The sequence below is a fragment of the Vanellus vanellus genome (genome assembly GCF_965231255.1).
Source record: "Vanellus vanellus genome assembly, contig: HAP1_SCAFFOLD_1750, whole genome shotgun sequence".
Taxonomy (NCBI): domain Eukaryota; kingdom Metazoa; phylum Chordata; class Aves; order Charadriiformes; family Charadriidae; genus Vanellus; species Vanellus vanellus.
This window is the reverse complement of record NW_028127585.1, coordinates 15,491-29,724: the sequence shown is the minus strand read 5'-3', so window position 1 is coordinate 29,724 and position 14,234 is coordinate 15,491. Positions and strand designations below refer to the sequence as shown.

General features: G+C 48.5%; 1 protein-coding gene across 1 annotated transcript; it reads right to left on the bottom strand.

Annotated features, from left to right (window-relative positions):
* Positions 1 to 13,165: 13,165 nt before the first annotated feature.
* Positions 13,166 to 13,627, bottom strand: LOC309685183 (pleckstrin homology-like domain family A member 1; the record flags this gene model as incomplete). Its single annotated transcript, XM_082500994.1, has 1 exon — positions 13,166 to 13,627. One exon carries the CDS (start codon positions 13,625 to 13,627, stop codon positions 13,166 to 13,168), a length of 462 nt encoding a protein of 153 aa, XP_082357120.1.
* Between the last annotated feature and the right edge of the window lie 607 nt (positions 13,628 to 14,234).

Below are 14,234 nucleotides of genomic sequence, written 5' to 3'. Positions count from 1 at the left end.
GGAATGGTGTTTAAATGGCTGCTACAGACTCAGGCCCAGGCCCCGATGTCCCTTCAAGTGTACACAAGTGGGGACTATCTGTCAAACAAGCTCTTTCTTCAACACCTAAACGAGTACTGGAGTTTCTTTTGGGACCTACAAGACTCGATTGTCAGAAATCGCCCCACCAGAGGGTGAATACCTGAACACCTGACGCTTTTCCTTTTTGGCTCCTGCCTCCCCTTCTCCCAGTAACTGAGCAGCTAAAACAAATTATGACAAATGCAACTGAATTATTTTTAAATATCTTTTTCATATTGGCAATTGAATAGGATCCCAAACTTCCTATTTTGACCCCAGATTTTCTAAAGGGACAAGTCCTTCACTGAAGTGGATGGAATTTTGTCATAGATTTCAGCGGTGCCATAATTTCACCTCTAGAGCTTTATTCTTTATTTTCCCCGAGTGCCCCGTTCACTTTAGCTGTTTCTTCTAAATTTTTGGAAAGGTTTAAGCAGTGCTGTTACTACAGTGAAGGCAGCTGCACCAGAAGCCCCAGGAGCATGTTCACTCTAGGTAGAAGGGGTCTCTGTGAGGCTGGGTGGCACTCAGCTGAGGAAAGCCAGGTCTGGTCTTCGCTAAAGCTTCTACCAGCATGTTTTGAAGTCTATTAGAAAGATTCCCTTAGATATGGGTGCAGTATTTGGTTACAATGCCAGGGAGGGGCAGGGAGAGGCCCTGGTGTCCCATAGCCTCAAGACCTTTACTTGGAGGCACTGCTTTTGAGGTCACCGTGCTTCTTAAGCCATTTCACCCATGCGTCGCTCCCACTGAAGGACTGAGGATCTCCATATGTCATTGGGTAACGCTCAGGCTGAAGGGCAAATGTTAAGGTATGATGTGCCCGTCCCTCTGGAGCAGCCTGCATGATTAGGAGATCATGTTGCCAAGGAGGCCACGCAGTTAATCAGAGGAAGGGGTGTGATTTACACACCCTCCTCCATTGTTCCCTTTCCATCGACATGCAGAATGACTGCCAGCAGCAAATCCATCCTCCGCAGAAAAGCCGTGCAGGGTGCCAGGGGACCACCAGAAGAAGAATCTGAGCTATTTCTCAACGTCTCCACCAGGGACTCACCTCCTTCGTGGGCACCTGGGCTCTGGTACCTGCCAGGGAGCCCTTGATGCCCATGACCCACCCTGGAGGTGCACACATTTACACTTCTGTGCACACCTCCGTGCAGACAGATGTACAGGATTTAATTTCGTAAGCAGAGCAGATCCCCACAGGGCTTTGCAATCCTCAAATATGAAAAATTCTAGTAACAAACGCCCCCTATGTCCTGAGCCGCAAGATGTAGGAATATGACAGCTTCTCGAGGGTGGGCAGATATTGAAAATCTCTGGCTGCTCAATAGACTAATTTTTCCCTCATTCCTGGGACTTCACTTGCACATTTGTTTGTGAACATAAAAGATTTGAACACCCTGAGCAGGTGGTGTGCAAACCCGGGGGCTGGAGATCTCTGATGCAGCTGACAAACTTAAGAGCAAGGTTTCTTGGAGGAAGGAGGGGACGTATACAAAAATTGAGCTTTCCTCTTCAAAAAGCCATTAAAGGAGGCGAAGGGAGAACAGCGACAGGGTTTGTAGAAGCTGAGGATTTTCATGAGCTGGGAGTGGGCAGCAGTTAAAATAGCTGACTGCAGTTCTGAGCTGTTTAGCCCACTGACACTGTAGCATCTATAGCAACGCTGTTCAATAGACCAACAGCAGTAAATTACAGATACAGCTTTCTAGTGCCATGTAGGCAACATCTGGGAGCTGAAAACAGCTGTACCCTGGTGGCTTTGCGCACAAGGGGTGTGACTCGTGAGGGCCCCAAAATCTAGGCAAACTCTGCCAGCTCCAGAGAAAGCTGCGCTGTTATGAGTTAGGCACCTGCACAAGAATCACTCTGAACGAGGTCCCGGCCCCTTGACATGCATTTCTCCATGAACTGCGAATTCTTTAGGTTTTAAAAGTGTTTTTCTTTTCCAAATGGTATATACACCCCTTGCCACCCTGAGCCTGCTTCTCCCAGGCTGTGGGTCTGGGAGCTACGGGATCTTACAGCAGCTGGTTAAAGTCAAGGTTAAAGAGAGGCCACCAGTCACAGGACTGGAAGACCCGCTAAGAGTATCACATAAATAAACCATGCTTTTAGATCCATCCTTGCTTTCAGTGCACCTTAGCTCTCGCCTGCAGCAGAAAGACAGCAATGACGGCGGCAAAGGCCAACCAGATTTTACCTTAATCAATCAGACGCAGGAAGCAACAGTAGCAGCTGTGAGAGGGGAAGCACAGTCCCATCTCCTTAATGTCTGCAAATGCTTTTCAATGACTACCGCAAAGGTGTGGTAATAAAAAAAAAAAAAAAAAAAAACACACAAAATTAAAAGGACACCCCTGAAGGACACTGGTGCAGGATTGCCATTGTAGGGCTTTGCCTACTAAGTACCCCTGGGCCATTTGGGGGAGGCTGTGACAGCTGAATTAAGGGCAAGTCCCAGTTATGCCAGAGTCTCATTTTACAAGGGCAAACCTAATAGATGATGGCTGCGTACGGACCGAGCGGAGGACATACCTGCGGGCTGCCCAAGGGCTACCGTATCTTTACCAGGCACGAGCCTCATCAGTAAGGCACACAAAATGCACGGCGGAACAGCTGCCGGCATCACAGTTTGCAAACCTCTCCCACTAAACGCTGCGTGCTAAGCTCAGAGACGAGAAAGGGAAAAGAGGGCTGGAGAAAGACTAAGCATATCCAGAGCTCAGCAAAACTAAATTACTTCTCCCGAATTCAGCTTGATTTAAGGTTTCGACTTCATTTTGAGTGAATGCGTTGGAAAAAAAAAAAATCAACCTTAAGTGAATGCTCTGTAAATTAACCATTAAATCCACTCAGATTCGGTTAAATTAAAACATCAGAAAATCAGAGCCAGCAAAATGATCTTTGTAACCATGCCAGCTTTGCAGATATATATATATAATATTTCCTTTTATGCAAGCTTTGCATTGTGTTAGAGCTCTACCACTGCTCAGAACAACAATTAAATACTACATTAAGGCTACCTGTGTAAGCACTTACCCTTACTCACTGAGCTTCAGCAGCAAAATAAATTGCTGCAGATTTTCAACTAACAGGAAAATTACCAAGTTGTTGAGAATTACGTTTGGGAAAAGAAAATACCTTTTGGTAGATGGCTCTGCGGCTGGAACATGCAGAATTAGGGAAAACCTCGGAAGAAAAAGGAAAAAAAAAAAAACAAAAAACCAAAAACAACAAAAGACCTCAAGCCTGCAAATGAAGGTGCCAAGCATGGGTGCTACGCTTTCACACGTCTGGGACAGCCATCACTCTGCTCACAGGGCAAAGGGACCTCTGCTCCTGATAGACATTTTTCTTACACGTTCAGCTCTGAGCACCTTCCCCCCAGCCCCAGTTCAAGACAAGTCAGCAGAGCCGTTTCCGAGGTCTTTAACAGCAGAACGCAGGGTGGAAGGTGTTTTGGAGACCCCTGCTAAGCTTTCTGGAGAAGCCCTTGTCCAGCTGCTCGTCCTCGGTGTCAGCACTCGCGCGACCGCGGCGAGGAATGGCGGTGCCCCGCTAAAGCCACCGGCGAGGCAGTGACATGGCATGTCCCCGGAGGGCTGGTGAGTGCCTTCAAGACCATTTACAGCACAGCCCGTTCCTCTTCCGAGTGCACAGAGGCCTGTGGGGCAGGAGTCACCCAGGAAAGCTTCTCCCATGAGAGGTAACCAGCAGCGGCAGGAGGGAGGCGAGCCCCGAGCCGCCCCGGCTGCCTGCCCTGAGTCACCCCGGGAGCCCCTCCTTGGTCTCCCTCCCAGATGACTAAAGGATGATGGGGCCAGGGGGGGATGGTAGGGAGCTGAGCACCCCACGGCTGTGGTTTCACAACGTGAGACGTCTGTGGGCCATGACGGCGAGCTGCTTAAGCCCTCGGGGAAACACGGAGGGACAATTTCCAAATTGTTTGGGAGTGATGGTAGCAGCTTCCCCCGGGGCGGCAGCTAAGCGCTCCTTCGCAGCTGCTGCTCTCAACTGTCTCTGGGCTAATTCTTAAACACAGGAGCGGGCCCACAGATTAGCTGCAGAAATGATCTCAGTTCAACCCCAGACACCTCCATCCCGTGAGCCATCATCCTCCCTTTTATGCAAGCTGCTGTCTTTTCTCCAAGAAGGAGAAGGGGGAGGGGGGGGAAATGGCTTTTTTTTGATAGTTATCATTGTTTCATGATGCCTTAATGCCCTCTCAGCCATCAGACACCGCTCTCTCTGCACCCAACCACTCGTCTTGTGCCTGCAGAATCGTAGCCGTCACTTTGGGCTCTGCAGCTTCGTAGGTCTGACGCCACCTCTCCTTGGAAAGAGGTGGGCCGACCACCCGTCACCATCTCCCTGGGCTCCGGAGGGACAGTCGGTCTGTTTCAGAGACACCCCCCCTGAAAGAGCAGCCGCCTTTTCCCAGGCCGGCTGGGTGCCCCGGTGAGGAATGCTGACAATCTGCCGTCCGGGAGCGGAGCTGTCAGCGTTACTTCCCTACTACTGAGGCCTCAGTCATCACTTGCGTGAAGGATAAGAATGCAGCCCGCTGCCTTGTGACAAGAGCTGTGACTTTGTTTAGGAGCCAAGCACTAGGAATGAGTACCAGGGAAACGTGGCTTAGTGGAACAGGAAATATTAACTATCTGTGATAAAAAGAAAAAAAAAAAAAAAAAAAAAGCGGCCAGTAGACGTCTAACTCAGTTGGAGGCACCGCTCCACGACTGGCTAAGAGTAGCGACAGCCCCCCCAAAAAGCTAATAAAGAAATAGCTTTTCTACTTCAAGGCTGACTTTTAAAAGAACGGAGCAATTTCCCTCACATTTGCCTGCGTACACGAAAAGGCCCCAGCAAGGTCATCTGCATGTTGCAGCAACTGCTGGCACAGGAAAGGGCACGGAGGAGTTTTCAGCTCCACAGATGGTTTAAGGGGCTGTTGCGAAAGCCCACGAAGATAGACTGACACAGCTCCCTCACCCTCCAGCAGTGGCTTAGGATAAGCCGGTTGGCTATGAGCTACTGCAGCCTTGTGCATCAATTAATTCTTTCTGGTGGTGGGGGAACCAACCAAACATTTGATGGGGATAAGTGTTTCTGGCTAAGAGTATTTCTCTCAGAACTCCTAATTTCTGGCTGAAATGGTCAAGTGATAGTGGAACGGTAGGGAGAAGAAAGTTATTCCCCTCTCTTGTTTTTCGCATGTTTTAGTTAAGGCAGTTAGCAGGCTGGAAAAGCCGCATTAACACCGGATTCATATCTGTATGGTCCTTTCAGGTTGTTACGGGGCTGATAACCTCTCTTTGTCCTTGTAATCCACAGTACAGAGAGGAGCTTAATCGCTCCGGAAATGGGTAACAACTCGCAGATCCCTTCACTCCCAGTCCGCTACTGTTTGCACAACAGCTCGTGCCGGGAACGACCAGAAGCCGATTTAATAATCTGAAGACATCCAAAGACTCCGCTAAATCCCACGTGAAACGTAAAGGTTTTGTCTTGGTCTTATCTCCACTGGACAAGTAGCTGCCTCACGCGATTTTTTTTAAGGCTGGAACTTACCTGGCAGGGCAGGCACTCATTTGGGTCTCCATCCAAGGACCTGTGGCGCTGGCGGGGAGCTTGGACACTGTGTTTGCAGTTGGCTCTAAGGAAGGTGATTACCAAGCAGAGAAAATGAAGTGTCCTCTGCTGCGAGTGTTTCTCACGCAGGGACAGGGACCCTCTCTATGGATGGAATGCTGCTCTCCCTCTCCCAAGGCACGACCTTGGGCAGGCGGCACGGGCTCTCCGGTCCCGAGTTTCCTCTTCTCCAAAACAGATATGATATACAAGTGGGCTGAGAGCCTTGCAGAGAGGTGCTATCGCTGGTACAGGGAATTATCATCCCCAGGCCCAGGGCCAACGCGCGCAGCAATATGAAGGAGAGCCGTTCCCTCAAAGGACCCTGGCGCTGGCACCCAAGCCAAGAACAGGCTGGGTTTGTTCTCCGAGTCGCAGGTTCACTGCCGTTACCACACGCCGAACTTCTACCTTTGTAAGTATGGCAGTAGGTGCAAAAGAGCCCGAAGGCTGAGCGACAAAACCCAACAAAAATTACAGTTAATGAAATACTCCCCCTCCTTAAGAGTATATGACCCAGTTCTTGAGCCTCCTGCGAGTTATAATCAAAACCCTGTGTAGAGTCATAAATATCAGAAATATTTACACAACACTGACAAGATCTTAAAAACAAAAGCAGTGATTTCCTCATGTCACTGGAAGCTTTACAAAACGTGGGGTAAATTGCCTCATTTAAAATAATCCGCTGACCACAGAGCGCTGTATGCTTCATTGTAATGGTTAGTCATTCTATACGTATTTACTGGTTTGGTTAATCTGCTATGGCTGGTTACAAACTATTGCAAGACAACGATTATGAAGTAGGGTCAATAAAAATTTTGTTTATGCGAAATCCATCGTTGTCATAGCACAATTTTACACAAAAGGTAAATCAAACCCTCATCCAAACAACCATTTCCCCTGCGCTGGCAGCTGGCATCGCTAGAGACATCTAGCAGAACGACTTGGAAGGGCTGTAAAATCGGCCAATTTAAAGTGTTTGTGATGAGTCTATACTGGCAAATGTCTCTGCTTTGATGTTTTTCTAAAAACCCAAACAAAACAAAAAAATCCCAAGCACTTAAGCACTGAAGCCTCACCTCTGGCTTTGTCTACAGAGCCTCCTAAGGAGAACTTGTAGGTGCCACAACCAAACCAGGCTGTTGATGCAGAGCACAAGCAACACCACCTCATTTCCCAGCGCCTCACCCAGGAGCTGATGCCCCCTTCCTTGTCAGCTCCGAGTGTAGCATTAGGCCAAGACCCCACAAGTAACTGAGCCCCATCACGAGGTCCCAAGCAGCTCCCAGGTCCTCCGGGTGTCAGGACACCTTGAGGGTGTTCAGGTCTTAGGCAGGATCCAAAGTCAAGGATCTTTTGCTCTGCTCGTCTTCAGCACAGAAGGCACACACTACTCACAGCCTTGCTTCGTAACAGCTGTGTGGCCTTTCCAGGGCCCTTACCTTACACATCAAAAATCCCCCACTGGCAAGACAGAACAAACATTATCAAACACATAATACTGTTTATAACTTTATAAATATGAATTAAACTTTTTACTTTTTAAAAACAAACAAACAAAAAAAAATAAACCAAACACTTGACAGTCTTCACAACAGCTGATTAAAAAAAAAAAATATATATGGGTAGGAGAGGAAAGTCATTTAGGCACTTCCTAGGAAGGACTGAGATGCTCCTGCTTAGAAAGAGTCAGTCAAAGAAGTAAAGGCTTCGGTTTAGTTCTGATTTGGGTTCAATTACAAAGAAAATTGTTCCATTTTAGTTGTGCTGGGGATTCAATGAAATTGCAAGAAACCGTTTTGGTCTAGATTTCTTTTCAGAGGGGAGAGACAAACATTTAGATTGGTGGTCTTTCACATTTTATTTTGCTTGGAAGACGCGAGCATTATTCCATCTTCGTATTCCTCTCCCCCTCATTTCATCAAAAAAGATGAAAGACCAGAATGTCAGCGTTATCCTAATCACACACCATCACAACCGGCACAGGCTATAGGCAAAAGTCTTGCTGCTGGGGTTCATTCCTAGGCTTTCTAAACAGAAAAAGAGAAGCAGCCACCATTTTGCATAAGGTCAAAATCTGGTTTTGTCTGGAAAAAATCCTGTTGATTTCAATGGATTTTGAATCTGGCCCAGATTTTATCTCTGTATCTCACATTGATCTCCGAGTTTCAGCATTCTTCCTATCCTGCTTTAGATCAGATAAAACATTGGAGAAAACCTATTAAGAGAATATCCCCCATCAAGAAAATAACAGCCCAGTTTCTAGGACCATTTGATGTGTACCATGAATATGTAAGCAGCTTTATTTTATATCCTTTTAGTCAAAACTTAAAGCAGAAAACCACATTGTCAATGCACCTTTGTAAAGATACTGCCATTGATGCGGGAGCAGAAACAATGACAAATTATTAAATTCTTGTTCTACTATATTTATGCCCTTACAGAGATACTTATTCATCACTGTCGTTAAAAGCTCATAAGGGACACCTCTAAAAGCTGTGAGCAACGGTGGGCCATCGAGTAGACAATAAATCCACAGATGCTTAATTGGCTTTTCAAAGCTGCCGAGCACCAGCACTTGTGAGAGGTCAGCTCTTTAAGCCATCCTCTGTGTGTCAAATATTAAGTTCAAACGCCCACATTTTGGATGTTTACTATCGCAAAGAGAACTTCTACTTGTTACAGCAATAGCCTTCTTAGGGAAGAGGTTACCGACATCTCCCCAGTGAAGGTGAACAGCACCAGTAAGTCTAGGTCAATGCACACTGTGCCAATAAAGTTGTTACACTTCCGGAAGATGCTTAAAAATGAGGACCTGCCCTGATACCAACACACCTCAGGGGAGTTCAAGGCATCCAAATGGCCGCAGTTCTGCAGTGATCCCAAAGCAGCAAAATTCATCGTGCGTTTTTCTTGCCCTACCTCCTTTCTTTTCCCACAGAGCTAGAAGAGAATGAGTCGGAGGATACGCCGAATGGTGGAAGTGTTCTTTCTGGACTACTTTCAGGTTACTTGAAATTCAACCCCAGTGCTTCAGATACATAAAAAAAGAGCAACAAGGCACATTTAAAGCTTAATTTTAGATTCCTAATGTCACACAGAGCAAAGCATTCACCGGTAAAGATTACGAGCCTGAAGTCTGTGTCCCGAAGATCTGTTGTACGTGGACTGTGATGCCAAGCAGACTATTACTGAAATTAGCAGGACTCAGTGTGGGTGCTCACACATCACACACAGCAAGAAGAAAAGCCGAGGACCCTGAGCCTCATAGCTGTGCTGCGTATAAAGATTAATTGGACTGTCTAAATGGGTCTTCCCTTTGGAAGGTATCTACACAGGTTCAAAGCGCTCCTCTTAGGCCCTTCAGTTGAGCTGAAGGCATTGGAAAAGCTTACATCACGCTTTAATCATAATGGATAACCCACCAAACAACCAGTCCTCCAACATATCGAGAGCTCTTTCAATAGATACCTCTTTATTTGAAATGGAATGCATCTTGAAAAATACGAAAAATAAATCACATCTCTCAGAAATCATTTATGAGTCATATTTACACACAGATTTTTTTTTTTTGATGACACTGATATTTCTGCTCACAATAGGATATGCTAGAAAACATTTGGTACATCACTGCAGCTATAATTCAGAAGCTGGCATTTGCATATCATGAACCTTAAAAATGAGGAATTACTTCAGGATGTCACAGAGACAACATCCACTTGATCTTTTTCCCCCAATTTCTAAATTTTCTTGGTCACCACAGCTTGAATTTTCTTGCTGAATCGGCCCCTTAATCACTTTTTTTTTTTTCTATTAACACATGTAAGTTTGACCTCCTTATGAGCTGACTGTCCACACTTTTGCTATCTATAGCAAGCATTTGCCTGTGTATGTTTTACTGGCAATTTTGTTTATTCTCTAATGAATTTACTTCAGCCTCATGTTATTGGCTTCCCCCCCCCCCCCCCTTTTTTTTTTTTTTTTTTTTTTTTTTTTTTAAGGGGATGACAACCTGATTTCTTCACTTACAATGCTCCAATAGCTTTGAGCACGATCTGCTGGACCTACTTTCATAGCCATTGGTTACAAGGCAGTGACAGACGGTACTTAACCAAGTAGCTGCAATGAAGACTATGCAATAGTAAAGGGGCAAGCCAAAAGAAACCCAGAACTACCTCATTTATAACATCAAACAATTTCTTGGTCTAAAATTACTATCAGTCAAAAAAAAAACCAAGAAAAAAAAAAAAAACATGGAATTTAGAGCGTGAGAAAGTTGTCGGACTGTCCACGTCAGACAATTTAGCCCTATTTATACTGACATGGCATGAGCTACACGGTCCCACTGTCCCCAGGGGACCCCAGCCAATTTGTTCCCATTCAGCTTCCAGGAGACAGCCCGGAGGCACAAGGAGGAGGTTTGATCCTCACACCCATCCCACCAACTCAGGCTGCAGGCACAGGAGCAGCTCGGAGTAGATTTTGTGATGTGACCATCTCTCATGCTAGGAGTTTGGCTGACAACAACGTTTTTAAGAAGGTAACACAGCAGGCAATGACAACCAGCAAAAGTTTGTTGGTGAACTACCTCAGTCCAAATGGTTTTGAGAGCATCCTTCAGACCAACTTAAAACAAGAAACATAAGGTGAAAGCAGGACATTGACCTTGAACCAGTAAAAAAGAGCAGCAAATTCAAAATGCAAGGCCTTTTCTCAAACCTTAATGTCAATTATATCACTAAAACTGTCATCTTTTGTTTTCAAAGTACAAATACTTCCAGAAGAGCAGGAAAAATTTCAGCTTTAGACCAGATACAGAGACTTTTGTGGCATGCAGGGGCTTGCATCCACTGAGGACAGGATTATCTGCCTCTCCTAGAGAAATACATGTCTCTGATCACATAGGAATTAGTTTTCATCAATTACATTTATCCTTCAGTAGGCTAAAACATATTTTAGTAGGTGAGATATCAGCGATACGTCTGTACATCTGAAAAGGTGGATTAGTTACTCAGCAAACTGTAATTAATGACTCTAACGAGAGGAGCCAAATTACAAATTACAGTCTATTTTGTGAGTCTTTGACTAGCTCATTAGAGAATCCCCTTGCAGCTCTAACATCCAAGCATTAGCGGAATGATAATGGCAGACGTACAGAGACGTGGAAATTGGCTATTATGATTGCCAAGACAGCGAATCTAATCCTAGAAGATGCAGGGCACCTTCGATTTCAATTAGTCTCAAAGTAATAACTTTGTTAGGACAGCTGTAATCTACCACCCCAAGCTCGTCACACAACCTTGTCAATAGCCAGATCGGAAAGAAACCGCGCGGGAGTCATCACAGAGGGCCATCGAGGTCCGGGCTTTAATTCCGCACATCTAGATACGTGACTCCAAGCCCTGGGGGCAAGGAGCAAGAGAGGAGGGCTAAAAGACACCTCTCCTTACAGGACCGAGCTTAAGCTCAGGGTGCAGAAGTCAGAAAGGGACCATCACGAGCAGCAGCCGTTTCCGAGATCTTCTGTTGAGTGTCACTTCAGCCTTTTGCTTTAAACACTTAGAGAAACAGCTTGAACCAAGAACGTGGGGCTTTTACAGTCAAGCTACACCTCAGTTACACAAACAGAAGAGTCCTGGATGCGTGGCTTTAAAAGATTTTGTTTACGCTCATGTAACTTGTAAAGGGGCCAAAAGCCGTTTTCCTCACTGATCTAGTTAAAATAAATAGCTCCTCGCCTGCAACCTTTTACCTTGAACCAGAAATAACGGACCGCGTTGCTCCGTCCCTGTTTATGACCTCCCCCACTCAATTTAAACCAGAGCAGCCAGGCTGTAGCGGCACGCAACCCAAAATCCCCCGTCGCCCAAAGGTCCCTGCCCCAGAGTGCCCACTGTCCCGCGCTCGGCTCCCTCCTCCGCACCCGGGCGAGCAGCTCCGACCCACTCCCACCAGCATCGACAGCCAAACTCCCCCTGGCTTCTAAGAGGCAGAGGAAGGCGCATCAGCTGTGCAATTAGCCCTTTGTTTTTCCAACTTCGCGGCTTCGTCAACATTTTTCCAGGCAAGATCGCCCGCCCCTCTCGACATCTGACAGTGCTAAACACCAAAATTAATTTAGTTCATCTCAGCTAGGGAGCAACTTTCCGCTTACGAAAACTGTGACCAAAATAATCCGTTTGCACACTAAGAGGCGGATAAGATGGATTTTAAACCAGGGGCTACTTTAATGCAAGACATCTAAAAGCCGCCATGAAAATTCAACACAGGTGGAAAGCCCAGAGCGCTTACAAACCGGCCGCGCAGGGGGAGCCCTGAACTCGGACACTAAGAAACGTTCGTAAGCGCCGCTCAGCTCCGTCCCTCTAGCCCAGGACCAAGCACATCCGATGGGGTACTGGAATCCCGCTGCGATTCCTGCATCGCAAAAAGAAGTCGGTCGGATTCCACTCCGCTCCTACATTAAACAAATGGGTTTTAACCTCCCGAGTAACAATCAACATTACTTTTTTGAATAACCAAGAGCGTGTAAGATTTTATCACCTTCCCCAACGTGTGTATTTCAAAAGAAAATAATTTAAAGCCCAGATTGCAATTGATGTTCTCACTAAAGAGAAGAGTTTTCATATGCAGTATGGGTTTCAGCCAAATTCCAAACCACACATCACATTTTCCAGGTTAGTGTAAATACAGCGCATTTTGGGTAAAAATGAAAAACTCTTTTGTCAAATTGCACACGGCCAAACTATACAGAACTTTTTAGTTCCTTTAGGGAGCTAATATACACACTGTTTTTTCCTTTGCTTTTTGGATAGGGCCTACATTCAGAAATGTCTTGCAAACAAGCCTTTAAAAAAAAAAAGAAAAACACAGACAACCAAAAAAAAACCAAACAAACAACCCTAATAAATAAAATAAAATACATTAAAATAGAGTTACAGTACGTCATGTCTCCTAGAAGTCCCATCACACCAAAGGATCCTTCCCAAGGTTCATAAATAATAGATTTGAAATGCTTCTCGGCACCGAGGGCGGCAAAGCAGCAGCAGCGGTGGCAGCAGCTCGCCGGGGTCCAGGTTGTTGAGCCGCTTCTCTCCACGTCTACCTGCATCTCCGGCCTTTGCCCAGTTTTTGATCACCCGAAGTACGTCCGCAAGGAACGCGCTCCGTCCCGCTTCCCCCAAGCGCTTGGTGAACTTCACCTGCAATAAATCCCCGCCGGGGATATCCAGCCTCCAGCCCCGGGGCACCCGCGGGGCCCGGTCGACTGACGGGTGCCCTGTGTGCTGTGCTGTCTTATTGCAGGTGAAGTTCACCAAGGCTTGGGGGAAGCGGGATCGGCCGCCCCGGGGGCCGGAGAGGAGCCGGTCCCGGGGGAGCGGAGCGGGGCTCGGCAGCCCCGGCGGGCGGAGAGGAGCCGCTCCCGGGGACGGAAGCGGGGCCGGTCCCGGTGGCCCTACCTGCCCTAGGCGGAGTTGGATGCGCTGCGGAGGCGCGGGCCGTGGGGCTGCCCGAGGTGCTGCTGCTTCTGGCGGGTGGAGCGGACGGCGAGGATGGCCTGGCGGTTCTTGTACTGCACCATCTGCAGCGTGATCGCCGCGTTCCAGCCCTGCTCCTGCGCGCACCGAAAGTCGATCTCCTTCCCCTCGGCCATCACCACCGTGAAGTACACGTACTTGCCCTTCCGCTCCACGCAGTCCACCGTCTTCATGTTGGAGAAGTGAAGCTCCTTGATCTTGGCCGCCGGCTCGGCCGGTAGCGGCGGTGGCGGCTGCTGCTGCGGCGTCGGCGGCTGCTGTTTGGGGGGGATGAGGAGCAGCCCCTCCTCGGTGAGGATGCAGCGCTTCTTCTTCCAGAGCTGCAGGAGCCCGTCGCTCCTCTTCTCCAGCACGCCCTCCTTCACCGCCTTGCAGCCGCTCTCCAGCATCCTTCTGGCATGGGCCGGCGGGGCAGGCAGCCTCCGCCCGCAGGGGCTGGGGTCGGGGGGCAGCCGGCACCAGCCGATGACCCTCCGCCGGGCGCCGGCTCCGAAGCGGAGAGGCGGGAGCGCCCCGGCCCGCAGGAAGCGGAGCGGCTGCCGCCCGTGCCGCGGCGTGGCGGGCTGCGGCGGGTGCGCTGCCGGCTGCGGGCGGCTGTGTGGCGGCGGGCTTTTCCCTCCCCTCGGCTTTTTGAAGGAGCCTTTTCCCACCCCGGAGTGACACCCAGCGGAAAAGGCGGCTCCTCCCGCCGGCGGTAGCGGGGATGCCCCCAGCGCTGCCGCCGCCGCCGCCGACGGCGCGGTCGCCCCGCCCGGAGCAGCCCGCCCCGCCGCCCCGGGGCTGCGCTCTCCGGCGGCGGCTCGCCCGGTCCCGGCCTCCCCCGCCCCTCCTCCGAGGAGAGAGACGGGTCTCCCCGCCGTGATTAACTACCTGCTACAGGGATTAATGGAACAAGGCGCTCGGTGGATTGCACCGGGGTGTCCCAGGGGTATTTGTTTAGAACAAATTTCCTTAACCTGCCCCCCGCTTCGCCGTGGGGAGCAGCGGCAAAGGGCT